We start from the raw sequence: 27,837 nt of genomic DNA, 5'->3' as shown, positions 1-27,837 counted from the left end.
GCCGGTCATCTTCCGGCAAAACATGATGAGATGCGCTTTTGGGCATCTTGTCCCACCGTACTTTTCAAAATCAGGCACCTTAAACTTCGGAGGTAGAATTAGATCGGGTACCAAACTGAGTTCTTTTGCACCTAGTACGGAGAAGACTTCAGTGCCTTCTATCGCTTTGAGTCTTTCCTTTAGGCTCCTATATTTCTCATTCGCATCGTAATTATCCAATTTTAACCTGGCTATCTCTGCTGGATCGTCCAGATCTGAAACGAGTAGATCAGCAGGACTAGCCCCCGGGTTTGATACGAACATTTCTTGCCCCAGATTAGTAGATGGCGCAGATCATTGCTCCAGGCTTGTAGGTTCCCATTGAGCGTACCCTCTTTGTGTTGCGTGGGCGTGCGGTGGAGTAAATCCTAGCGGATGGGGCGGATCCTGATCGTGATTAACCTGTGACTGTGGTTCTGCAACGTTAGGGTTCATAGGTCCCTTTTCTTTTACTAGAGCTGACATCATTTCTATCATCTTGGCCATTTGGTCCATTTGTTCGAGCGATTCTTCTCGAGATGTCACCATTAAGTCTCTTGTCTATTGCTGCGATTTGGCCAACTGCTCTTGTAATTCCCTTTGAATTCTTTCCATCCTTTCAATCCTTTCATTGAATTCGGCCTCCATTACTCTAGCTTGTCGGCGCGTTCTATACGAATGACGTGGTTCCAGTCTTGTGGTATTACAACTGCGAATTGTATGTTTTAACCTCAGCGAACGATTATGGGATATGCAATGAATGAATGAATGAATGCATAAATGTCAAATGAATGTTAGTCATGAAAGAAATGCAAGAAGTTCGTGTTGATTTCAAGATAGCCCCTATTTAGGCATTTCATTCATCAAAAGAGTTCATTACAAAACATTTTGCCATTTTCGATTCAGCTATTACACAAACTTCCTAGCTATATCGCCATATTTCTTTACTCGTGCTAAGAATTCTGATATGTTTGATCTTCGACTTGGAGGGAATTGGCAAATGAGAATTTCAGCTTCCTTCGATAATTGTACCACATGCATGGCTACCCCACGAATTTCATTAATCAAATAGCTAAGTTGCATTCCTTTTTCTTGGAGGCCCTCTTCGTAAGCACGAATGTCTCTATCATATTGACTATTTTTTTCTTCCAAAGTCTCCAAGAGAGTATCTAACTGTTGTTGATGATCTTGCAGCATATCTTCAAATTCCCGTATTCTCTCTTTTAACCCTCGGCGTTCGGACTGATTAATCGTAAGTTCGGCAGACACAGTTTCATATTCGGCGCTCTTCCTCCTTAGTTCTATCATAGCCGGCGCAGCCTTTTCCTCCTTTTTTCGCTTTTCCTTTCCAAAATTCCATCCCGCCCTTGACGTTGTTTATTTCTTCTTTCCATTCTGTCGACGACTTGCCCAGCCCACTATTATTTATTGTGCCTCTTAACTTTTTATTTTCCAAATGAAGATCTCTTAAGTCATTTCTTATGACTTCAGCCTCTTTTTGCACTTTCTCGGTTCTGGATCTTTCAATCTGAACGTCGATTTTCAATTGGTAGTTTTCCTCTTGAAGAGCACTAAGGTCCCGAGACATCTTGGCCTTTTCTCGTTCAAATTCCTGTCTTGCCATTTCTAGCTCAGACGGCATTTCCTCCGAGAAAGGATTATGGACAGTGTAGTTTGTGGACGAGATTTGCTGACTATTCACCCGTTGCTTCCTCCATATGTCGTAATCTTGGGTGAGAGTGTCAGCGTATAGAGCTAATTCCATGAGATGAATTCTCTTCCCAGACTTCACGGTATCTCAAACCTTCTTCATATATCCCTCACCCGTAAAAGCAAACTCGGACTGTGCTAATCCTCCAGTGGCGGATATGAATTGTCGCGAGGAAAATTATCTTTGGACTAATAGCGGGGCATATCCAACTCCTCCCCATAATCCGAGTAATGGTATCCAATCTTGATTTCCAACCTTGTATAATAGAACCGAATGGCGGATCCATGGTGCCCTCCAGGTTACATTTTCAGCTCGAAGGTTTTAAAAAACTGAAACCCAATGCTCTTCGGTGACATCCTTTGGCCATTCTCTCTCAAGATAAGCTTCCAACGGGGCGAAAGTTTTTGAAAACATGTGGTACAGTGTGCGCTCTACTTTCCAGAAATGGCTCAAAATCCAGACATTTAGTAACTGTGCGCATCCGATAAAGCGTCATTTCCCCATTTTCCTACAATTGTTTAAGGATCTGAAGGTCTCGGCCAAGATAGTCGGGACAGGGTTGATTCCTTGTTTTAATTTTTCGAAGAAATCCACCACCGCAACTTCTATGTGTCCAAGGACCTTCGGGAAGATGATCAAACTGTAAATGGCCAAAGCAAATAGATTTACCCTTTTCAACATGTCGGGATGGTTCAGAACCAAATCTCGTAGGGAAGACCATAGGATGCAAATGGTTTCATTCTTCTTTTTTATCTATTTTTCGGCCCATGTGTCAGTCATGTCTGTCAATCTCACTAACTTTTTCTTGAAGGTCATCGACTTAGGCTCCTTCGCATATACTTTATAGAATTGCGCATTTTGAACACGAAGCAAAGCAACATATTCCTTTATAGTCGGAGTCATATCTTCTCGATTGAAGGTAAAACATTGGTAAGCCGGATCCCAAAATCTGACCATGGCTTGGATCAATTGTTCGTCTACGTTGACAGCAATCAAGTTGGCTATGTCCCCATATCTTTTAGTAAAGATACCCCTAGTGTCTGAGTCCCATTGATTCCAAACCCGAACCAAATCTTCAAGGTTATTCTGGCGAACATTCACAGTTACGTGTTCAGGCAGATTGGCAATACATCCCTCCACTAGACTATCCCCTTTTTCTTTCTGAGTTTTTAGAGACCAGTCTCGAACCACGGCATTCTTCTCGATTGTTTGTATAATTGACTCTTCCATTAGAAACCCGTTTTTTGGCAACCAATCTCTAGTCAACACCTTTCTAATATGATGTCTATAATGCATGATGCAAAATAAGAACACAGACAAATATCTTGGTTAGTACAACAAATATGAATTACGGAAAATCAACATAGAAAGCATAAATGTCAAAGAAATAAAAGGTAAGAGACGTTTTTCCCATGTACTTATTTTGGTGTCTATTGACAGACGGAGGTTCGGCATGGCTCTAATTAGGTGGCTCATACGGTTCACTATTTGCGGTTTCAGTTCTATACAGGTACTTGAATTGTTCGTACTATCGTCTACTAAGACTAGTATGAAGCCTCGATCGTAGCCTATCACAGGCTCACGAGTTCAATTCGAGGGATTACATTTACTTATGCCTATGCGGAGGGACAAGTTAACTCGCGAAAGCATAAGTCATATGTAACCCGAAAGTATTCACTAGCCTGTGCGGAGGGACGAGTTAACTCACGAAGGCATAGCGTTTACTTTCACTTAAACGGATGGAGCCCGGGTAGAGAGCTTATGTTATGCAAAGATGCAGGTGCACGGTTTGTGGGGAGAAACTCACAAACCTTCACGTTTTATTTTTTAAAAAACTAAAAAACTAAAACCATAAAACTTAAAGCTGAAAAACAAAAAAAGACAAAGCGAGTTAAAAAAACATTTACAACATAATGCGAATGCATGACTTTTTGAAAACAAAAATTTGAGGATCACGACTAAATATTAATTTGAACAAAGGATTTTGAAAATTTTGACAACGCGAGTTTAATTCCAGACACGACTCTCAAAAGGGGTCCCCAGCGGAGTCGTCAGCTGTAGCGACGTAAAAATTTTTGATATCTCGGCCGCTAATTGTGGCGATTGAGTGAAAACTTGACAAACTGAAATTTGATTTAAAATAAACAGGAAGTCGCCACTGATCCTTTTTCCTAGGTGTGATCGGACACCTATTATTTTTTTTAAAACAAAAAGAAGGCCGAGTTTAGGTCTACGTCAAAAGCCAGATAAAAATTAGGGTTCGGGAGTCGGTTACGCACGAGGAAGGTATTAGCACCCTCGCGACGACCAAAATTGGTATCTTGTAAACATGTGTTGTCTTGATTTTCAAAAATACAAGTTCAATATAAGATTTAATCGCGATCCGATTGAAAAGGCATGAAATTTTAATTTTCGGTTTTTGAGAAGGATATACCGTTTTAACACGAGCCGACAAATTCCATCCAACAGATGAAACTTACGGCTTAATGTTAAATCGATACATTGCCTCACTTATTAAAAAAATAAGAATAAGATTTTCGAAATAATGCAAAGCAAATTGATGTGAAATAAAAATAAATAAAAGAGCCAGAAATACATTGAAGCAAATAACGAATATGACAGTAATAAAAAAACAATAACAATACATGCAAGATTAAATGTAATAATAGTATCAAATACGAGAAAACAATGAATATACATATATAAAAAATGATATTAAGAGTATGTACGTAATATATTTTTGTACACACATATATATAAGTAGTAATAATGTTAAAAATATACTATATATATTATTTGAACTATACATGAAGTGATAAAAATATATAACTAGTAATGTTAAAGTATATACATAATAATAAATATTGAAAGATGTATGTACATAGCATATATAAGAAATATATATATACATAATATAATATGCAAAAAGATAACATAGTTATTCAAAATATATATATATATGCACGATAAAAATACGTTATTAAAAAGTATATATACATAAAAATGCGCATGTAATATAATATTGGCATAATATATACATATTGGGAATAATGATATATATATATAAAAATCCTATTACGTAAATATACATCTATATATATCAAATATACATACATAATAAAACAGGTACTAAGATTAATGACAATAAATAAGGATAAAAATATATACATGGGAATAGTATATCAAATATAACTAAGAATATTAAAAATATATACATAAGATGATAAGACATAGAATAAAAAATATATATATGCAGCACATGTTAAAAGAATACATATAATATACATATATTTCAAAGAAGATAATAATAATAATAAAAGAATAACTATTAATATGTTGCATAAAGTATATATATATATAAATAATAATGGTGTTAGGAATATATTATAATAGTATAAAGATACATAACTAATAATATTAATGTGTGTACATAATAATATATAAAAGTATGGTATTAAACATATATATAACGTATATAAAAGATATATGTAATATGATACATAAATATATTAAATTCACATACATAGACATAATACAAAAATATTAAAATAAAGTAGAAAGTGATACTATATACAAATATATACGTATGCATATATAATAAAATATACACTAATATTTTTAAATAATAAGAGTAAATATAATAATAATAATAATATTCAATAACAATGATATAATAATCTAGTGAAATTAATATTACAAATGCTATTTAAGAATAAAAAAAACAAAAAAGGACGAAATTGAAGTCAAAACAGAATTCTTGGGGTGAAATTGGAAACAAAATAGGGAAATCGGACCAAATTGCAACGCGCGTGTGACTTAAAGGGACCAAAAGCGCAATATTCCCGACTGTTAAAACGCTGCGCTGCACGGAGGGACTAAATTGAAAACCATGAAAAATTCTGGGGCCAAATTAAAACGTAAAAACTTAATTGTAAATGCATAAAAAAGCAAAAGGGCCGATTGCGCAAATAGCCCTTCCGTTTTTAAAAACACGCGGATCCTGCTCGGAGCGGGTCGGGTGGGGCTAAACGACGTAGTTTTTGTTTTAACCAGGGGGGACCAAAACGGTGCGTTTTGGTCCCTTATAAAAGACAAATTTTTTAAAAAAAAATCATTTGCACCGGAGAAAGAAAAAAAAAAGAAAAGAAAGAAGAAGAGAAGAAGGGGAAAGGGGGAAATCCGGTAGGGAGCCGGTCATCGGTCCGTCACCGGACCATCGTCGGCGCTGGCGCCGGCCACCGTACACGGTGGCCGAAAAGGTAAGTTTTTTATTTTTATTTTTATTTTTTTATATTTATTTGTTTTATATCTTTCTATGTATTTTTTTAATGTTTTTTTAGTGTTTATGTGCAAAAAATGACATAAAACAGTAATTAAAATGAAAAATTACCTTAGGCTTTTTCTTTTTTATTCCTCAACCTTTGATATTCGATTTGCTTTGATGTTATCCTTGTATCTAAATACTGATGGAATTGCTATTATTGCTCTGGATTTGAAATGATTTTCTTATTTTCTTTGTGTTTTCAAACTGCCCCATCCTTTACAATTGTTGTTTTTTTTTCTTTATAGCCATTTTTACATTGTTTTGTTTCCCTAGAATTTGCTGTTTGCGTGTGCTCTTTGTCTTGCAGGGTATGGCCGGTGCTGGTGGTGGCAGAGGCCTGTGGTGGATGGAATACAGGTAGGTGCAAGTGGGCAAGTGGGAGCTGACAATGGGGCTAGGGTTTCGGTGGGTTTGGTTTTATTTTTGGTGGGTTTGGTTGGTTTAGGTTAGTGGGTATGGGTTAGTGGGCTTTTGAATTGGGTTCAAATGGGTTAAGGGGATAAATGGGTTTAGGTTAGTGTTGGGCTGAGGGTAGGTTATTGTTTGTATTTGGGTTGGGTAATTTATGAATGGCCCAAAATTGGCCTGTAAGATGTAGTGACCCCAATCTTAATGAGGCTTCGAACGATATCAACGATAAAGGCCCAAAGGAGGTTGAAGATGTTCACTCCCTCTTCTTTCAGTAACCCGAGTCATGGCATTATTTTACGGAATGACCTTAGGGGCGACATGTTGAGTGTAGATCCAGATGCAGTGCATGCATCTGAGTTCCCCGAGTATGCTAATATAGTCCCTGATCACAGATTAGCGTCAAATTCGCAGTTAGAAGAGTTGTTCGTTGGGAAACATTTCGAAACAATGCGGACTATGTGTTTGCCATCAAACAATACAGCATAAAGGTTTCGATTGATAACAAGGTCGCAAAATCTACACCAACATTATATGTTGGGGAATGTTGGAGAGCTGACGAAGGGTGTGGTTGGCGAGTTCGGGCTGCATTTATATAAAAGACTCAACAGTGGCAAATACGAAAATTAGAAGGGTGCCATACATACAAATTCGATGTCCTTTCGTCAGTGCAAATGGTAGGGAAAATATCATTCGTACTTAGCAACCCTACATTAAAACCAATATTATTTATGGATTGTCCACCCGTGTAACTTGATGACATACCCACATAAGTGTTCTAGCATAGGACATCAATGTTCCGAAGTTGAAATCAAAGACACTCATAGAATGTCGTATTGGGATCTTTGCATTCGGGTTACAAACTAATCCCAATTGTATGTCAAAGTTGCAATCGAATGCTAAAATAGAGAAATGTCTTCCCATTGATGATTCTGACATTCCCTTATACGAGCTTTGCAACAATATCGTGAAACCACCGTACTATTATATAGTTGGGTTTTTTGCTTCCTGTTCCTAAAACAAATTAACTAGAACTCTTGTCGAACTCAGACTACCTTCCTCTACATCGACAAACTAGGCATATAACTTTAGTATAACATTTCCAGTTGAGCAATGCGCATCAAGCATTAACTCGACATCCATGTCGCGTTTGAGCTCAAATGTATCATATCTTACAAGGTATACTGATGCTAGATATTTCTATTTCAAGCCTCTGACTTGAAGCTAAAACTTTCCTTCTAATTCTTGACAGAAACTTGTTCAATTTGATGCTCCCATTGAAAGTCAATTCTATAGATTAGGCTGATAAAAAAATGACCCTAATTTCGGTATCACAAATTTAATTGTCGTAATAAATAACGACTCTAATCTGTGTACTCATCTTCACCAAAAAAAATCTTGTTTCACATGCTCATTAACCAAATTCAAACAACGATACCAAATTTACTTACTTGAACTAATTTAGTTTGTTGGGTTGATTTTCCAACTTCAGATTTTTAACATCAACAATTTTCTCCTCAGTATGCAAATCTTTTGCTCAAAATTTAATTATGAAACGCTCTCCATATAATCTTTATTTTATAGGAAAACTCTACCGTCGGATATAAAACATTTTTCAAAAATGTTAGAAAAGATCAAACATGACTCAGGATTCTTTTAGAAGCACTTTTCTGAAAAGTTTTTCTTTCCCAAGATTCTTAATATTATTATGACATGAAGGTTCTGCAATAGAAAAGATGAGACGTGCAAATGTCATTATAGAGCCCAAATTTTGCCCGGGCCTAACAAGCAAAGCCCAAAACACCAAATAAATTAACAGTCCAATTAACACCCCACTAAACACCTCACTAAACCAACCACTAACTCCATCACCCCACTTGCCTGCAAAAAGGAAGAGGCAATTGGTTAGCAAACAAGTTGTAAATTTTGGCTATAAAAGCCATTCAAAACCATTGTAACGGGGAGTTCTTTTTTTTTGGAGAAAAAAAGGAGAGAGATTCGAATAGAGACTTTCAATACAAGAAATACACGAGATTAATCAAAAATCAAAACAAAAGAGGTGTTTTTTTCATCTATTCTCGTTTTAAGTTCTTTGTTTGTTTTATTTTATCTTTCAATTTTATTTTATTTTTTTACATACGAATGTAAAAATAAAGGGGAAGAAGCTTACCCATTTTAAAATTACCAAAAAAGAGTTTTTTTCAGGTTCGGCGGCCGTGTACGATGGCGTCGACGGCGGCGGGTGGAGGTCCAGTGATCGGAGCAAGGCCAGACCAATGACCAAATTTAGAAGGGAGGGGAAGAGTGTTATTATTATTATTATTATTATTATTATTACTACTATTTTATTTTTATATTATTATTACTACTATTTTATTTTTATTTTTATTAGTTTTACTATTATTCTATATACCATTATTGTTTTCTTTTCTTTTTGTTTATTAGTAGTAAGGTAATAGTGTTTTTATTATTTTATTATTATTTTTACCTTTTTATTACTATTATTATTAACTTACTATTATTATTTTTATTAATATAGTATTATTTTCTTTTTTTATATTGTTATTATTATCACGTATTTTATTATTATTAATGTATCATTGTTATTTTCTATTTTATTATTACTTTTATTACTATTGTTTCTATTATTATTATCGTTATTTTCTATTATCATTAATATGTCGTTTGTTTATTATTATTATTATTTTTAACATTATTATCATCATTATTTTACTTTTTTTAATATTATTACCATTATATTTTTCCTATTATCATTACTATTATTTTTATTATCCGTCCTATTTTTAAACTATTTCATTCAATATTTTGTTGTACATATGTTTATTTGCCCACTTCCGATTTAAATTAAATTTTCATTTGAATTTTCTTTGTTATACCATTTTCTATCTCTGGATTATTTTATTTATTATTATTTTTGTCTGGATTTTTCAAGTAAAGGCAATACTCGGTACTTGGAAATTCGAGAAATAGTGTCCTAACATACTGGGTTTCAATTTTTTTGTTTGATCTAAGTAACAGATTATCCTTTTAAATTAAAATACATGGGTTTTAAATAAAATAAAGGCAATATTCCGTATTTAGAAATTCGACTAGTCGTGCCCTAACGTACTGGGTTTCGATTTTTCGTTTGATCTAAATATCCGAATAACATTTTTAAAATTTAAATACATGAGTTTTAAATGAAATAGAAGGCAAGCTCATACTCGAGGGTCGAAGTGTTGTGTCCTAACGTACTGGATATAACATTTTATCTTGAGATGAAACGGTCATTGACATACGTTTTAATTCATCCAAGTATTTTAAAAAAACATTAACACTAAGAGGGATCGTATTTTAAACTATTATCAATTTTTCAATTTTCGACATTAAGACACTGAATAATCAATTAGATACCAAATTTGGACGTGACGAGGGTGATAACCCTTCCTCGCACGTAATCGACTCCCGAACTCATTTTTTCAATTCGCAGACCAAAATCGTTGTTTTGATAAGTCAATTTGTTTATTGAAAAACGACCACATTTGAGGTGACCCGATCACACTTTATCAAAAAAAATCAGTGGCGACTCCAAACTTTCGTTTTAAAAAGTCGATTCCTATTTTTCAAAAAAATGGTTTCGACAGTCATTTTAAGTTTTCAAAAAATTATTAAATTTTTCTCGATTTTTTCAAATTTCAATCAGGGACTCCCTTTTTTATATTGCATTTTGGTTGACGTGGCAAGGAGGCGTGCTTTCATCCCACATCCTTCCTTGCGCGCTTTTGCAAAAACAACTTTTTTCCTCAATTTCAAAAGAACTGTCCTATTTCCTTAATTTTCGTTTCAAATTAATATTTTTGCCTAATTTTACCCTTTATTTTTTTATTATTTTTAAGGTATTATGATAATTTAGTTGATCAAATATGTTATTATTTTAACTTATTATACCAAATGCAACAAGTGATTTTCTTATCGATGTATTTTAAAATAGTTAATGGAGTGATTTTTTTTTTCAAAATTATAATAGGGTGACTTGCAAAAATCAATTTCATAATATTTTATCTTTTATATGGTTAAATATAAAATCGGTATCTGAACTTGTCCATTTCTTTCAGATTGATATTTAAGATTTTTTTTTGTCCCATATTGATACATGAACTTTTTTCTGTCAACTAGTTTGATACTTTTTTTTAATGTCGTTAAGTGTAGGATAAGTGATAGAATATAGTTGTGACACATGACATTAATGACATCATAATGATGTTATAATTTAAAATATATATTAAAAATAAATAAAAATATTTTTAAATATCATAATTTTTTAAATTTTGAAAATCTAAAATTTATATAAAATAAATAAATTAAAAAAAATTATTCCTTAGATTTTCTCAATAGGATTCAAATAAGCCATCTCCATCAGATTTGTTTCATTTTCATTTGCTTACTTTGCCTTTCATCTCTTGCTCCATTTATTTGTCTTACATTAGCTTTTATTATTTTTCTATTTGAGTTGATGTGTTGAATCAACTTGGGTTTTAATCAATTTCATTTCCACCAAGCGTCTTTCACGTTAAAGGAGATCACATTCTGAGAAATTGTGAGATTGTTGAAAAATATGGATATCACATATATAATAAGGGTAATTACATGTTATTATTTACTACCATGATAGGTTAGCCCAAATTAAAAGTGATCTAATTTAGTTAAAATTTTATTGGGCTTTAATTATTAAATAAAGTATAGGTCAAATATGTGTAAATACTCTAGTAATTGAATTCTAATCAAATTCTGATTAATGATGGGCTAATTAAAATTTGATTAGAACTAATATGCCAATGTTATAAATATTAGGATTATGGTCCCCAAATTATACACAAGATATCTTTTCTAATATCCCATCATTAGGAAAGAGAGAGTAGATATTCTCTAAATTTCTTGTGTGCTAATTTGGAAGATCAAATTCCTAAGATCCGGTAAAACTTCAAGAAATACATGGATTCAGGTATGCTTTCGCATCAAGTTTTGTTCTTGATTTATTCTTGATGATTTAACATGATAGATCCTAGTTTATTAAGTTTTATTTCAGATTTATTTTACAAATCTAACAAGTGGTATCAGAACCTCGTCATGTTGAATCATTGAGAATGAATTGATGCTCTATTAATTTTGATTGATTCGATTTTCAAATTTCATAGATATGATATTTCATGTTGAATTTTTTAAATTCTTGATAAATTTCTTTTAAGTTTTGCTTAATTACGATTCAATCCTTTTAGGGTTTATACATAAAAGATTTAACTTTTCCTTTGAAATTGAAATTATTGTGGACTAAACCTACGTAATTTCTACTTTCAATTTTTGATATTGTCTTTTGTAAATTATTGTCTTTCAATTCACAATGACCTAACCCATGTGATTTTGAGTTCAATTGATTTGGTCCGGTAATTTATTAACTATATATGAATATTATTCTTATAAAATATAAGTTAATGCTTGACTATTAAAACGTGATTGATAATTAATCATTAATGGTGATCGGTTATTAATCATTAATTTTTTTATGGATTTATTATCATAACATTTTTATTATGTTTTGGCGAAACATATCAGTTTGATTATGTTAGTAATATTTATGATTTGTTTATATGACGAATTTTCATGTTATCAATTCCTTTAAGAATCAAGTTTTGTTTATAAGAAAATATATATATTAAGATCGGCGACTGCGAATTACCTTAAAGGTTATAAGTTTTTTTTTTTGGTGTTACATGAATTTATAATTGGTGGTTGTGGATTTGTTTTTAAAATATTTGTGTGTATAAAGAAATTTTATGGTAATGTAATTAGCCATGAATATAAATTTGAGTTTACATGAAATATGTTAGGCAAACCAGTATTTTTTTTATATAATTGTGTGTATATATATTATATGCATATCAATAATTTTGAGGATTAATGCATGATTATTGTTGGCATGAATAGGTGTTTATAACTATTATTCAATAAGATATTTTTTATAGTTTAATTGGTGAAATTAAATTTTGATGGATATCATTGAATTTAGTTTCTTTTTATGGTTTTATATTCAATTTTATGGGCGCTTTGGTGCAAGATAAATTAATCATTAATGTTTAATGCTTTGCATCATAGTTGCTGTTGAAATTTACCAATTGTACCGCCTTTGATTCCTGTTTTTGGCATATTTGCTTATTTTTAAGTTATTAATATTAGTCGATGAATTTCAATTATCTATGCTGCCAAGATATAAACACATATATATTTAGTTTTAAGTTTGGTCGAATAATATTTGGGTTTGACAAATTATTATTTTTAATATTCAGTTAAATTATATTGATATAGTCTATGGTATGAATTATGGGATATGTCAACTATTATGGTTTTATTTATGAGATATATTGACTTGAAATTTTTATTTTAATTATTCATTTGAATCTCTGTTTAATTATAAATACAAGTTTGGATTTACGTAATATATGTAGGGTAAGTTTTTTTTCTATTTGATTATGAATACATATATATGCGTGAATTGCTTTGGTGTTTTTATCCATGCCAAAATTATGAATACATGTGCTTGTTAATTATTTAGCTTTGAACCACTACATTATTTTTGTTTGGCTTTGATATATATGGTTTTGGAACAAAAAAGAAATAGTCAAAAATTAAGGTTTTCGGTTTTTTATTGCATTATTAAGACAACATTATTTTGCGTTATTTCGGAGCCTATAAAGAAATAAGAAAATAGTTTTGACATTTGACAATTGCAGAAATTTTAAATTTGAATATTGGTATGTTTATATATATTTTAAAATAACTTAATTGAAGCAATAAGTCACCAAAATGATTTTTTTTTGTATAAATTATTTTGTTTTAAAATATAAAAGTTTTTGTGCATGTAACTTATGTTATGTTGATATTGATCGGCCCCAATGAATGTTAATAATATTACATGTGCAACTATGGTGATAAATATGTGAAGATTATTCGGTTTTACATGTGAGTAATAAATCGGCCCAAAGGAAGATTTATTATTCGACATGTTCTTATTGTCAATGTTTGATTACTACACCAAGATATCACTTGCAAGCTAATATTTTGTCCAAAGATAAAATATTAATGGAGTGTCCGATATCTTAAGATGAGGTTTACATTTATTCAAATTATTTTGGTTTAAATTTGAAGTCTTATGTGAAGTTATTTATGGTTTATGATTTATTCAACTATTATTATATTTGCCAACTTCACTGTATGTTGTTTTAGGATAACTATATTTACATATATATACTAGTATCTTTTAATTTGATTGAAAGATGAAATTAAAAGAAATATTTCGAAACAAATAAATTCAAATTTTAGCTTTGGGTTTTAATTAATGATGTCTAATATTTTAAATAGGTTAGAGCTGATCATGGGTCGGGTGGTCCGGCCCGGCCCGAAGGCCAGCCCGAAAAATTGAAGGGTTTGGGTAAAAATATAGGCCCGAAATATGGGCTTGGGCAAAAAAACGAGGCCCGTTTAGAAAACGGGCTGGGCCTCGGGTAAGAGTTTTTTGGCCCTGGCCCGGCCCGAATTATATATTAATATATATTTTTTATTATTTTAAATTTTTAATATAACTATTTTTTATTATATTGTTAATTTGTGTATTGTTTTAAGAATTGTTTTAGTATTATTTTTATTTGTTTTAATATTTGTTTTTATGTTTTTAAATATATTTGATTTATTAAATTTTTAAATTTTTTATTTAATAAAATAAGAAAAAAAATTAATATGGGCTGGGCCGGGCCGGGCTCGGGCTTAGTAATTTTATTTCGGGTCGGGCTTGGACAAAATTTTAGGCCCATTTTCGGGCCGGGCCGGGCCCGGGCCTAGTAAATGGGCCTAAAATTTTATATTGGCCCGGCCCAAACCCGGCCCAGCCCGGCCCATGATCACCTCTAAAATAGGTTAGTTGAAACAAAATGTTGCCAAAGTGACCTCTTTTGTGTAGATTAGTTTGTTTGAAATATTAAGATGATTATATGTTTTTGTGATTCATGCATTTATTAATTGACTCAAAGGTAAGTTAATATTTGACAGAATTTCAACGACATCTGTAGTGATAAATGTGTGACAATTATAAGGTATTTTATGTGAGCAATAAGTTAGTCCAAAGATTGATTAATTGTTTGACATAATTTATTGTCAATGTTTGATTGCTACAACAAGAGTACTGCTTACTGTTAATATTATTATACAAAGACTTGATATTAGTGTTGTGTTTGGTATCTTGAGATGGGATTAGTCATTATCTTGAATTTATTGTTTACTTATGAATATTGATGTGAGCTTATTTTTTGTTCTATAATCAGCTAATTCATCTTCTACTGCCACAATATCTGCTAATATAAATTCTATACCCATACTTAATGGGACTAATTTCAATGAATGGAAAAGGCACTTATTTATAGTGTTTGGCTGTATGAACATAGACATTACACTAAGGGAAGAACAACCCGCACCTCTTACTGCGGAAAACACCCCTTATGTTAAAAGGGATTTTGAGAGATGGGATCGTTCAAATTGCATAAGTCTAATGATCATGAAGCACAACATTTTAGAAGCCTTTAGGGGCATAGAATCTGAAAAGATTACTCAGGCCAAGGTTTCCTTGACAAAATTGAGAAACGTTTTGCTAAAAACGATAAGGTTGAAATGACATCACTTATAACTTCTTTGATGTCTGTAAAGTTAAGGGTTAAGGAAATTCTAAGCGATCTAAGGGCTATGAGTTTTATGATCCCACAATTAGGAATATTTTTTAGACGAGAATTGCAACATTCTTTGAGGATGTTGAGTTTGGGGGAGAAATAAGGTTAGAGACATTGCTTTTGAGGAGGAATTGGATTCTAACTCAGTTCCTACTATCACTTTTGATGATGTTTAGGTTCTCATACCTATTATTGATTAAGAAGTGAATCTAGAATTTTAATAAGACAATATTGAACAACTCCTTATTCAAGATGAGGTAATTGTTCCAGAAGAAAAACTCAACAACCTCCAGACTGAATGTCATTAAAAATGTCAACTAGAGAAATGGTTATAATGGCTTTAGTGGTATATTTTGACATTAACCTACATCAGATGAATATTAAGTTAATGGTTTCTCAATGGTAACATTAATCATACATTTATATGGTGCAATTAGAAAGCTTTGTGTCTAATGATGCAAAGTTAATGGTTTGCAAAGAACTTCATCTATGGGCTTAAGCAAACTTCTCGTCAATAATATTACAAATTTTACCAAATGATTATCTTATTTGGTTTAGAGATGAATTTTATTGATAATCGTATATACCATAAGTTTAGTGGGAGTAAGGTTTTATATTTGGTTTTATATGTTAATGGTATACTGATTGTCAATAATAAGTATAGACTCAATCAATGCCCTAAGAATGTTTTTGAGATTACAAAAATGCATTAGATTTTTTACATTTTAGCAGTGGAAAGTCTAATGTACGTTTAAGTTTGTATACATTGGAATATTGTGTACACTATTGGAATGTTAGGAGATATTTTAAGCAACCTTGGTTTGAACCATTGGTTAGCATCCAAGAAAGTTATAAGGTATTTTCAGAGAACAAAAGATTACGTGCTCACATATCGGAGGTCTAACCATTTAGATATCATCAGGTATACAGACTCCGATTTTGATGGAATATGGATACAAGATTTTGTCACTAAGGTGCAAATTGTGAAAACAAATTGCAGTCTTTTATTCCAATAGCAACAAGAGCACATCAAAGTCAAAACACATAGTCTTTAAGTTCCTGGTTGTTAAAGTAAAAGTTCAAACTTGTTAGGTGTCTATAAACCATATTAGGAAAAACTCCATGATTGCGGATCCGTTTACTAAGAGACTACACCCAAGGTTTTTCATGAGCACATTGCTCATATGGGTGTAATATCATTTAAGGATATTTGGTTTTAGTGAGAGTTTGTACTTTTAAATGCTTTTATGTTATAAACACATTTTTAGTTATTTTAGTTTAAAGATATTAAGTTTATTTTCTGCAGAAATAAAGTTTATTTGCTGCAGAACTAAAGTTTATTTGGTTTATTCACACTTTGATTTTGGTAAGGTTTGATCTCACTAAGGAGGACCAGTTGGAAATAGACATGTTTAGATCATATTGCATGTAATTTCCATGCTACACATCCATACTTGATCTATGTCATTTAGTTGTGTTAATATACATGATCATGGATGGATTTAGTTATGATATATGTAACGAAAGTTGCATTGGTTCTATGTTAACATAATTAATGGATGAGATTGTTCGGAATACCTTTTGGATATGATAGGAAAATTTTGAGCTCATAAGGTTATATAATGATATGTAATTATAGAGTAATTAGTATATATATGTGGTCCAAGTGGGGATTGTTGAAAAATATGGACATCACATATATAATAAGGGTAATTACATGTTATTATTTACTATCATGATAGGTTAGCCCAAATTAGAAGTGATCTAATTTGGTTAAAATTTTATTGGGCTTTAATTATTAAATAAAGTATGGGTCAAATATGTGTAGATACTCTAGTAATTGAATTCTAATCAAATTCTGATTAATGATGGGCTAATTAGAATTTGATTAGAACTAATACGTCAAGGTTATAAATATTAGGGTTATGGTCCCTAAATTATATACAAGATATCTTTTCTAATATCCCATCATTAGGAAAGAGAGAGCAGATATTCTCTAAATTTCTTGTGTGCTAATTTGGAAGATCAGATCCCCAAGATCCGGTAAAACTTCAAGAAATTTATGGATATAGGTACACTTTCGCATCTAGTTTTGTTCTTGATTTGTTTTTGATTTATTTTTGATGATTTGACATGATAAATCCTAGTTTATTAGGTTTTATTTCAGATTTATTTTACAAATCTAGCAGAGATTTTGCAAATAAATTTGAAAAAAGTTTAAGAACATTCATTAATAGTCCAATAATACATTGATTCAAGATAACAGACAGACATGCAAACAAATAAAATAATTAAATGAATACTTAAAATGAATATTCAACAAAAAAAGGAAAACGTCATTCATTTAATCTAAAATCAATTAGAATATCAAGAAATAAAAAGAAAAACTTAAATTTGGAGTTGTGAAAAATGAAAACCCTAATTCCGCAACAATTTTGTTTGCTTACAAGAAATTACAACAATGAGATCTAAGGTACTTGAATCATTAACTCTTAACCCCCATCAACCAACCCTAAAACCCTTCATTATACTTAAACCCTTAAATCCCGTTGCTATAGAAAATGATTTGGCAAAAGGCTAAATACCCACCACAATGGTTGTAATAGCCAACCCATCAAACACTTGAAACCCAATGTTTTAGATTTTTAATGTAAGTTTTTTTGAAACCCATTTGAGAGATCTGAGCAATGAAGAAGTTCATCATACCCAAGAGAAGTCATGGTCGAAGTTATATGATGGTTCGACAGTCGAATCTTTAGATCGACGTTATATAAGTACCAATTGAAGCATTCAAAAGAGGGAATGGAGAGTAACAATTAGGTGTCATTTCGGGCTAGAAAAATGGCCAATCATGGTGGTGTGGTCTAAATACTGTCACTTGTTTAAGATTTAACAGAAAAAGTACCAAATTAGTTGATGGAAAAAAAGTTCAGGTACCAATCTGGGGTAAAAAAATCTTAAATACCAATCTAAAAAAAGTGAATAAATTTAAGTACCAAATTTATATTTAACCCTATAAAATCATATAATACTAAAAAATCATATAAAATAGTAATTTTATAAAATAAAAATGCAAAGGATTCATAACTAAGGAAAGGAAACTTCTCAAGGCTTCTCATCGCTAAGCCGAGGCAAATCCCAAAGCCAAAAACAAATACAATCTCTCGTACCCAACCTACCAATACCACCGCCCACCGCCACCAATGGTTCCGCCGTCGTCAACACCGCCGCCAAACCCCCAACAAATCCAACAATTCCTCTCCTCCGTCCTCTCCCAACGCGGCCCTTCCGCCCTCCCTTACTCCGAAGACACCAAATGGCTAATCCGTCAACAACTCCTTTCCCTCATCTCCAACTACCCTTCCCTCGAACCTAAGACCGCCACTTTTACCCATAACGACGGCCGATCCGTTAACCTCCTCCAAGCCGAGGGCACCATCCCCATGCCTTTCCAAGGCGTCACTTACAACATCCCCATCATTATCTGGCTCATGGAATCTTACCCTCGTTACGCCCCCGCCGTCTATGTCAATCCCACGCGCGACATGATCATCAAACGACCCCATCCTCATGTTTCCCCTTCTGGGTTAGTTTCGATTCCTTATTTGCATAATTGGATTTACCCAAGTTCTAATCTTGTCGATTTAGTCCTTCATTTAAGCTCTGCTTTTTCTCGTGATCCGCCTCTTTATTCGCAACGCCGCCCCAATCCTAACCCTAACCCTAGCCCCAGCCCTAACCCTTCGATTAATTCCTCCATGACGTCTACTTATGGGCAACATCCACCGCCGCCAGGACCTAGGGTGGCTGCTACGGCCGCGGCGGCAGGATACCCCCCATCACCTTATGGGAGGGTACAGCATCCACAGCATTCGCAAGCTCGTCCTACTTCAACGGATGATGCCGCCGAGGTTTATAAGAGGAACGCAATGAATAAGTTGGTGGAGATGGTTCATGGGGATATAATTGGGATGAGAAAAGCAAGGGAAGTTGAAATGGAAGGAATGTTTTCGGCTCAAGCTGTTTTAAGAAGGCGAGAGGAAGAGATTAATAAAGGGTTGAAAGAGATGCAAGATGAAAAAGAAGGTTTAGAACAACAATTACAGGTTGTTTTGATGAATACAGATGTGTTGGATAGTTGGATTAGAGATAATGAAGGGAAAATAAAGAACTTAGGGAAGAAGAATAATAATGTAGCTGTTGATGAAGCGATTCATTGCGTCGATGTTCTTTCTAAACAAGTCTTGGATTCCACAGCTGCTGATTTAGCTATCGAAGATGTGGTATATTCCTTGGATAAGGCAGTGCAAGATGGGGTTGTGCCGTTTGATCAGTATTTGAGGAATGTGAGGTTGTTGTCAAGGGAGCAGTTCTTCCATAGGGCTACTGCCTCCAAAGTTAAGGAAGCTCAAATGCAGGCTCAGGTGGCAAATATGGCTGCTAGAATATCACATTTCGTTTCATGACTGGTTATTGTTCTGTTTCAGATTTGTCTATATAAAGGATCAAGCTATTCGAGGTTAGCTTCTAGTTAAGATTTGATATTATCATGATATAGCTGCATTGCTCATTTACATATCGGTATGTATTATTCGTTCGGGATGAAATGGTATTATAATGTGAATAATGTGCTCATGTAATTGATATGTTGACACTCAGTTTTGGGCTTTCTCTTTTTATAATGAATTCGGGTTCTTTAGCTTTAACTCTGGTTCCATTTGTGTGGAAAACTGAAATAGAGTTGTTTACATGTAATGTTCAGGTTGCACCTTTATTTCAAAGGCCTAACGAGCAAAGGATTAACTTCGTACGGGTCTAATAATGACTACAATAGGTTTTATCTGTTTTTTTCTCCTCATCCCTTGACCTGATTGTCATGTAAATGGATGGATCCCTTATTTAATTGTCACTGGTTGTTTACTTTTGTCTCGGCTGACTGACATATTCTACGAACTATAAGTTTCATGATGTATTAGTTTTATGGCTAAACTTTCAACCACTTATTCACCCCCATTTTTGTGAGATTTATGAGATAATCATTAATTTCATTTCCTAGGCATCATTTTTAAAACCTTAACTTCAAGGTCTCTTGCTTTAAGGTTTTTTCTTTTCCCCTTTTTTAATTGATCTCTTGTACTTGAAGAATCACTTCAGGGTTATCAAGTAGTAGTTTCCATATTAATTCTCTGGTGTAATATCTTGTCTCTAGCTTGCTTGTCATCTTGTTCCTTAATATATATATTATAAATTTGGCAACACTTCTATAGAAAGTGAGATATAAAAAATATATTACAATCAGCTTTTTTTCTCTTCTGCAAATGTTAAATTTTTTGTCATGGTAGTCGAGAAATAATGTACTAAACCGAGCGAAAATATTTTCTTATATTGGCTTTTATCTTGGAACTTCACATGTGACATTACTGTTCTCTTGCTATGTTTAAATTTTGAATAGAACTTGCAAATCTGCTTCTTACCCTACTTGTTGGAGAAATTATTTAGGAGTTTTGGCTGCCATAATTGAGATGAATCCAGTGTGTTGTTTTGATGGATCCATGTTGTGGTTGTTTATTATTCCTTTATACTGGTTGGTATCAAGTATGGGAGAATTTTTACTCTAATGGTTGAGATACATTAACATGTGCTATATATTTTTTAGCAATATGATGTTATTCATAGATCAACTTATGTGGTAAATCATGGCCAGGGTAGTTGGTCATCATTTTGTTTGGAATCTGAAACTATTAGGAGCTCCATATGCTTTTCTCAGCCATGAGCATTTTTTTTTTCCCTTGTCATTGGTGTTCCTCTAATTACAATCATACATATGGAAAATGATTGCTTTACTTATTTGGTGATGATATGGTTTGGTTACTTTTCATTTATACCGGAGGTTGATTATCCAGGTCTGAAGTTGTTTGTTCTCGTCACCGAGATTTTTTATTTCCGATTCTTTTTTTTTCTTGTGTTTGAACACTCATGTCTCCAATGCATATTCAGGCATAGATATGGAAATATGACACTTCCTCGAAGAATAGTTGATTATGTTTCATTGCTGGGTGATGTTGCCAAGTCTATTAATTTTGAATTATAAAGCTTGCATTTAAGGGTGTTCTCTAACTGCATTTAAGAATGTTATAGCTTCTGTTGCACCGTCGAAACCCATATCCCTTGTATCGTACCAATCATGTATGCTTACGAGGTTTCAACTTGTGAACTGAAAATCAAATCGACCCTAATACATTTAAGTAGTATTTGAACGAAATCTATATGAGGGTTTTCTCGGTCAGCCTTATTTGAGATGTCTTGTCGAGGGATCATTGATCACATACACTCTCCCAAATGGCCTCCGTGTGTCATTGAAAGCTGTGGGGAAGCTTAGATGAGCTACTTAAATGGCGGATGGGATTTTCACACTACATGTGTGGTGAAAAAAAAAAGTGAAGCTCTGTAATTTTGTGAGCTGGTGGAATGTATGTTAAGCTCTTTGAGTGGTACGAATTGCGATATATGTTACTATGAGATTGCAAACTACAATAACATAAATCAACGTTAATCGTTTCACGGTAAGCTTCCAAATCGAATCATGAAGCATACTATTTAAGTTAAATGAAAAGCTTTAATCCTTCTATCATGCCGAGCGGTGTGGTGGAAGTAACGTTAAACATTTGCTTATAAACTGTTCGATGAAATGTTTGAGAGAAATGTAACAGTGTTGAAGTCGATGATTTCGGGGAGGTTTCCCTACTTTTTCATATTTTATATTTAACCCAAAGCATCGACTTTAAAGCTTAAAGACAAAGCTGTGGTCTCTTAAAGGGGATCTCAAAGCTTTAATCATTGAATTATATGAGCTTCAATGGCTGCCCAAATTTCCAATCCAATCGCGCCTTGCCGCCGCATAAAGCTCAACGTCGGGGGCAAGTTTTTTGAAACTACCCTCTCCACCCTCCAGTCCGCCGGTCCTGATTCCCTCCTAGCTGCCCTTTCCAACCGCGCTGCCTATAACCCTATCTTCATCGACCGGGATCCTGAAATCTTTTCCGTCCTTCTCTCCCTCCTCCGTTCTAACCGCCTCCCTTCCGCCGCCCTCCGCCGCTTCTCTATCCAGGAACTCGCCGAAGAGGCTCTTTATTACGGCGTGGAGTCCCGTCTCCGCTCTGCCTCTTTGCCCTCGCCGCTTCATGGCATAGACGCCGCCATCGTCGATACCATCCGCCCTGCCTCAGACGCTGTTCCTTCCACTTTCTCCGCCGGAGAAGATGGTTCACTTTGGATCGCTCACGGTGGTCAAATTTCAATATACGATTCCTACTTATCATACTCCACCGCCGTCCGTACGCATCTCGATGATATCACCTCGATTTGCCGGGTATGGCCAGAAATAGCCGCTGTCGGATCCGAATCCTCATCGGGTCTCCATATCTACGACCTCTCCAGCGGTCACTATACCGGTTCAGTTCACTGGACCGACCAGGACGATCCACGGATATACAAAGCCCGAGTCTGCGCCATCGCTAACTCACCCGACTCGGTCTTCGTATCATTCGATTGTCCCCATAGAGAAAACAGCGTCCTCGTTATCGACAAATCAACGCTTCAGGTCTCATCAGAGCTGACTCGCCAATCAGGAAGCGCCGCCAAGAACACATTCCCCGGAAAACTGACGTGGCTACCGGAAACTGGTTTGGTTATCGGAAGTGCTGTCACATGTGGGGCATTTGGTTATTCAGGTTATATTAGGATATGGGACCCGAGAAATAAGGAAGTGGTATGGGAAACGAACGAGCCAGGTTCAGGGCGGAGCAGTAGGTTCGGAGACTCATTCGCCGACGTCGGTGTCGACATTGACGATTCGATACTCTTCAAGATATGTTCAAAATCTGGGGATTTGGCAATGGCAGATATTCGTAAATTAGGGGATGATCCTTGGGTATATATGGAAGATACAAATCCTAGCATGAGAGAAGCTAGCTATGGTGGGAATGAGGTTCATTTGCATTGCTATAAAAGGCAGGTATTCGTGGGGAAAGATGGAGGATTGGAGGTTTGGTCGAGATTGAATGAGAGAGGTGGTTGGAGTGAGCAAAGAGGGGATAGTGAAAATGGAAGAGATGAGATGAGTTTGAAGAGGAATTATGTGGATAAAGTGGAGATGGGAGAGAGAGGGTTGATAAAGAGAATTGAAGGAGGTGGGGAGAGATTGTTTGTTAGCAGAGAAAATGTGGAAGGGATTGAGGTCTGGGAGAGTTCTAATCATTCTGCTATCATTTCTGTTTCCTCTTAAATCACAATTTGATCCTTGGAAATAGGACATTCTTCTTGGCATCTCTGAAGAGAAGCTTTTTACTCTTTCTTTAGTTTGTACTGTTATTGGTTATTTCTCTTGTAATAAAAGGTATTGCCTTTCGACATTTTCAAGAAATTCTCTTTCAATTTGTGCCATGAGGAAAATTGTTAAGGAACTCAGTCGATACAGCTAAGAAAATTTGTGAAATTTCTTGGTAACGGGATTCTCTCCCTCAACCAAGAATTCTTAACCGAGACCATTTTTATAACAGAAACGTCCTCACAAATGGTTTTTTTTACTAATACAACAACCGACAAGAAGAAAAACGACACAATAACATTCTCAAAAAAACAGTAGGAATATCTGAAATGAAGCACACGACTTTCAGCAACCAAAACAATTGCTAAATCAACACCGTTATTAGGTAGTAAGCTCCATTATAGCACTAACAATGTCACCATCAGCAGCCTTGAGTGCCTTGACAGCCTTTGACCTGGACACTCCTGCTTGTGTCATAACTAATTCAATGTCCTTGGGCTCCACCCCTGTGTCATCCACTTCTTCATCGTCCTGGACTGCTGTTGATGACTCCGGTTTCGATATCACATGGCTTAGATCAGGAGCCTTGAATTGCTCTGCAGCTTGACTCTGCAGTTGTGAGCTTAAGTCCTCAATCTTAGCCTCTCCAAATATTACATAAGTATCTGATGCTGGGCTCTTGAACACGTCTGGTTTTGAGATGACAAATAAGATCTGGATTCAACATGTAAATATCAGTTATCAAAACAAATAAACGTTGGTTCAAGTTTAGAATTCAAATCTCAACGACTGAAGTCTACTTTTGCTGCAAAGAATTGTGATCGTGGGGCAATTATCGTGATTGAAAACACAATAAATGCCATTATGGTAGCCAAAAGAACAAATTGCAAAAGACGGTCCTAGTATCATATTAGGAGAGCTATTTAAATCCAGATAAATGATTAACAATGTGAAAAGAGAACGACTTACATTCTTGCTCTTCTTCACAGTGACCCGGCTGACACCAGAGATCGGTTTCATCCCAAGCTTCAACATAGCTTTGCGACTCTTCTTTTCACTTCGGCTTTGCTTTGACCTAACAGTTCCATCTCCTTCTCCCTCATGATGACCTAAGACATAAACAACAATATAAACATTGACATATGAATTCCCTGAATGTGAAACTAATGAATAAAGTGATTCACGAAAATCCTGTCATGTTAATTTGGTAAGATAATAGATACATTTAGCATGCCAAAAGGAAATGCTTAAAACAATTTGCTTGAAGACCTTTATGCATTTGATGTTTTAATATTTTCAAAGATTAACACGGGACAAATGTTGTCATGACAGGTGCAGCACCATAACACTAGACAACAAAAGCATCTCAACCTTTATAAGTCAAGACACCATGCACGCTTTGTTGTCTAGCACTAAGGTGCAAGGTACAAGCATACCTTGGCACGTGCCTTGATAACACTGCAACAATAAACTTAAAAATATAAGGAATTGGTGCATATATAACATTTATACACACAATTATAATTCAGTACTTGGATATTCAACAACAAACTTGAAACAAAGTTTTACATCTTCAGCATAAACCCACAAATATACATATTGTGCTTGATTGAGTTAGCCTTTTTTTTGTCTCTTGCCTCAAACGACAATAAGGATTTTAAGTGCCTTTCAGTGCATCTTAAACCCTTAAAAACACTTCATGATACAGTATCTACATCCATATGAATGAACATTTAATACACAACTATGACAGCCAATTTTCTTTGTACATTCCAAAGAAGTAAAACTACCCATACAAGTGGAAGTAGAGCTACAATCAAACTTGACTCAAAATTCGAGACTCAATATTAGTTTCATGCTCAATCAAGTTTCACTCTAAAAACTCAATATTATCTGATTAGGGTTGATTAAACTCGCTTACCTAGTAAAATATGTGCTCGATTCAGATGCTTGACTTCAAATTCATAACTGATTCTTGAACTCAAGATCAAGTTCGATTTAAGTTTTCTCAATATCAATTTTTCTTTTTCTTTTTCTTTTTTTTTTTAAAAAAAAACTCTATTCGGCTCACAAGTTACTCCAATCGATACTTGAGATATAGAAAAAATTGAAGTTATTTTTTTACTCAAACCCGAGTAGCTTGCAAGCACAAATATTTAAATAATATCAACAACACAGCTTAGAGGTAAGCCTATACAGGAGCGCAATTGAGTCAATCCAAGTCAAAAGAGCATAAACCTTTCTCTGAAGCTCGAGTATGCATATATTCAAGGTTCGAGAAACTCAGCTCCCTATTAAAATACTCAAATAGGGCTAGATCGACTAGTTGAACTATTTGAGTTAAACTAGATCGGGAAGCCAAGTAGGAGCACATCTCAGAATCAATCTCAGACTAGTGAATCTTAAAGAAGATTTAAGCACATTTCATAACACAAACCAAAGATCAAATAAAAATCCATGAACTAAAGGTACTACAATAACCAAATACGATAGCGTCGTTCAGGTTACTTCAAGCCAAATCTTAAAAAAAAAATTAAGTTTAGAAAATGAAAAAGAAAGTGGAAAATGAATATTGACCTTCGGCATCATCTTCATCATCATCGTCATCGTCATCTTCCTCGTCGTCATCTTCAACAACAGGTTGCTCTGGTTTCTCGGACTGAAAATCAGAAAAAAAAATTAAAAAATATTAAAAAATCAGGAGAAAAGAAGAAATCCTGATCTTAAGAAAATACATCGATTTTTTGTTGGTCGAGATGGGCTGCCAGAATCTCTTCGATCTCTTTGTCGGCCTGAGCAGTCATTTTTGGTTGAGAGTAAGAAGCAAAAAGCAAAGGCAGAAGCAATAAGCAAAACCCTAAAACCCCAAAAACGAAGCGCCGATGTCTGTTAATTAAGCATTTTGAGCTGTTATTGGGCCAACTCCAAATCACCTATAAGCCCAAAACAAATATAAAGGGAAAATTTCAAATTTAGCCACTTGATTTTGCTTGAAATTACTTTTTGACCATTGAACTTTAAAAAATTATATGATTATTAATATTATTGATTTATTACGTTATGGTCATTTAACTCTAATTTAGTGTATAAATGCAAGCTGATGTGACATGATAATGTTATTGTTTGGATAAAATTTTAGGTCAAATTATATAATTAATCCTTATAATTTTTTTATGCAAATTTAACTTTTCACTTTTATTTTTTAAACTTTTCAAAATGTACATTACCAAAATATCTTACCTAAAACAAAACATCTATAAATATATATATTAAAATAAGTGTTGCATGCGACTGTAAGGCACATTACATTTTCATGGAGAAACGTAAGTTCGAACCTTAGAGACGATATCACTGGAAGGGACAACCATAAACCCTGAATATAGGGGTAAAATGGACATAAAGAATAAAAAAGAAATACTAAAGAGTACTACATAAAATTGAACTTCAAATGTTTGACATGTAAGCATTTGGACAAAACGGAAAGTAGAGGGAAAAAACGAGTCTAATTGTCCCTCAACTTTTGAAATTTAGCTTCATTGTTTTTTTATAACGTTGTTAATTGATTTCTATTAAATTTGAATATATGTTATTAATTAAATTTTAATTTTTAAATCAAGCCTTTGAATATTAAAATGTCACATATTCAAAATCAACAGAAATCCAATAAAAACGTCACCGATTGAACTTTAATCTTTAAACCAATCAATTAGAGAAATTAAATTTTTAAAATTAAAAGTATAACTAAATTTCAAAAGTTTGAGAAGTATAAAGATCGAGGATATAATTAAGCTAAAAAACGAGAAAAGTAAAATAGAAATGAAAAAAATAAAAGTTTGTACTTTCTTTTTAATTTTGGTTGTGAAATTAAAAAGTTAAAATGATAGTTGATAGACTAATAATATTTAAATAGTGTATTTAATTTCACAAGTAAAATTAGAAATATGATAAAAAATTTATAAAAATAATATTTAAATAATGTATTTAATTAAGTTAATCCATCTGTTTGCTCTCAAATCGATTTAGTATTTGTTCTTTAGTCATTTAGAAAAAAAATTAAGTTTTTTAATTTAAAATAATAATTGTATATATATATTTTTATAAATTATCATAAATTTAATTTTAGAAATTAAAAAATATAATATTTTTAATATTTATATTTTTAATCTATACCTAATTTGTTTGTAGTTTTTTGAAAAAATTAAAATATTTTTTTTAGATTTATTTAGAGCTTCATTTAATATTCAAATTCAACAAGATTTTTTCCACTTTATGCCTCTAACTT

At 33.6% G+C, this 27,837-nt stretch overlaps 3 protein-coding genes across 3 annotated transcripts; 2 read left to right on the top strand and 1 right to left on the bottom strand.

Annotated features, from left to right (window-relative positions):
- Positions 1 to 18,304: 18,304 nt before the first annotated feature.
- LOC107955341 (protein ELC) lies at positions 18,305 to 20,277 on the top strand. Its single transcript, XM_016891091.2, has 2 exons — positions 18,305 to 19,748; positions 19,992 to 20,277. The coding sequence occupies exon 1, from the start codon at positions 18,433 to 18,435 to the stop codon at positions 19,693 to 19,695; it is 1,263 nt and encodes a 420-aa protein (XP_016746580.2). The 5' UTR covers positions 18,305 to 18,432; the 3' UTR covers positions 19,696 to 19,748; positions 19,992 to 20,277.
- A 1,137-nt stretch (positions 20,278 to 21,414) lies between these two features.
- On the top strand, positions 21,415 to 23,640 carry LOC121230787 (protein ENDOPLASMIC RETICULUM-ARRESTED PEN3). The gene has a single exon (XM_041116181.1). It carries the CDS (start codon positions 22,086 to 22,088, stop codon positions 23,511 to 23,513), a length of 1,428 nt encoding a protein of 475 aa, XP_040972115.1. The 5' UTR covers positions 21,415 to 22,085; the 3' UTR covers positions 23,514 to 23,640.
- Positions 23,641 to 23,714: 74 nt separating this feature from the next.
- On the bottom strand, positions 23,715 to 26,615 carry LOC107955342 (nascent polypeptide-associated complex subunit alpha-like protein 1). Its single transcript, XM_016891092.2, has 4 exons — positions 26,291 to 26,615; positions 26,133 to 26,214; positions 24,525 to 24,664; positions 23,715 to 24,269 (listed from the first exon to the last, which is right to left on the bottom strand). Exons 1-4 carry the CDS (start codon positions 26,357 to 26,359, stop codon positions 23,937 to 23,939), a joined length of 624 nt encoding a protein of 207 aa, XP_016746581.2. The 5' UTR covers positions 26,360 to 26,615; the 3' UTR covers positions 23,715 to 23,936.
- Between the last annotated feature and the right edge of the window lie 1,222 nt (positions 26,616 to 27,837).

This window comes from Gossypium hirsutum, chromosome A06 (genome assembly GCF_007990345.1).
Source record: "Gossypium hirsutum isolate 1008001.06 chromosome A06, Gossypium_hirsutum_v2.1, whole genome shotgun sequence".
Taxonomy (NCBI): domain Eukaryota; kingdom Viridiplantae; phylum Streptophyta; class Magnoliopsida; order Malvales; family Malvaceae; genus Gossypium; species Gossypium hirsutum.
The sequence above is the reverse complement of the archived record's forward strand: the minus strand, read 5'-3'. Positions and strand labels throughout refer to the sequence as shown.

Bases quoted from the DNA above. Each gene is read 5' to 3' on its own strand.
- LOC121230787 (XM_041116181.1), top strand. From the start codon at position 22,086: ATGGCTGCCCAAATTTCCAATCCAATCGCGCCTTGCCGCCGCATAAAG.
- LOC107955342 (XM_016891092.2), bottom strand. From the start codon at position 26,359: ATGACTGCTCAGGCCGACAAAGAGATCGAAGAGATTCTGGCAGCCCAT. The intron at 24,665-26,132 runs GTCAATATTCAT...TTTATGTCTTAG, and splicing joins TGATGAAGATGATGCCGAAG to GTCATCATGAGGGAGAAGGA. The intron at 24,270-24,524 runs GTAAGTCGTTCT...TGTTGAATCCAG, and splicing joins CTGTGAAGAAGAGCAAGAAT to ATCTTATTTGTCATCTCAAA.
- LOC107955341 (XM_016891091.2), top strand. From the start codon at position 18,433: ATGGTTCCGCCGTCGTCAACACCGCCGCCAAACCCCCAACAAATCCAA.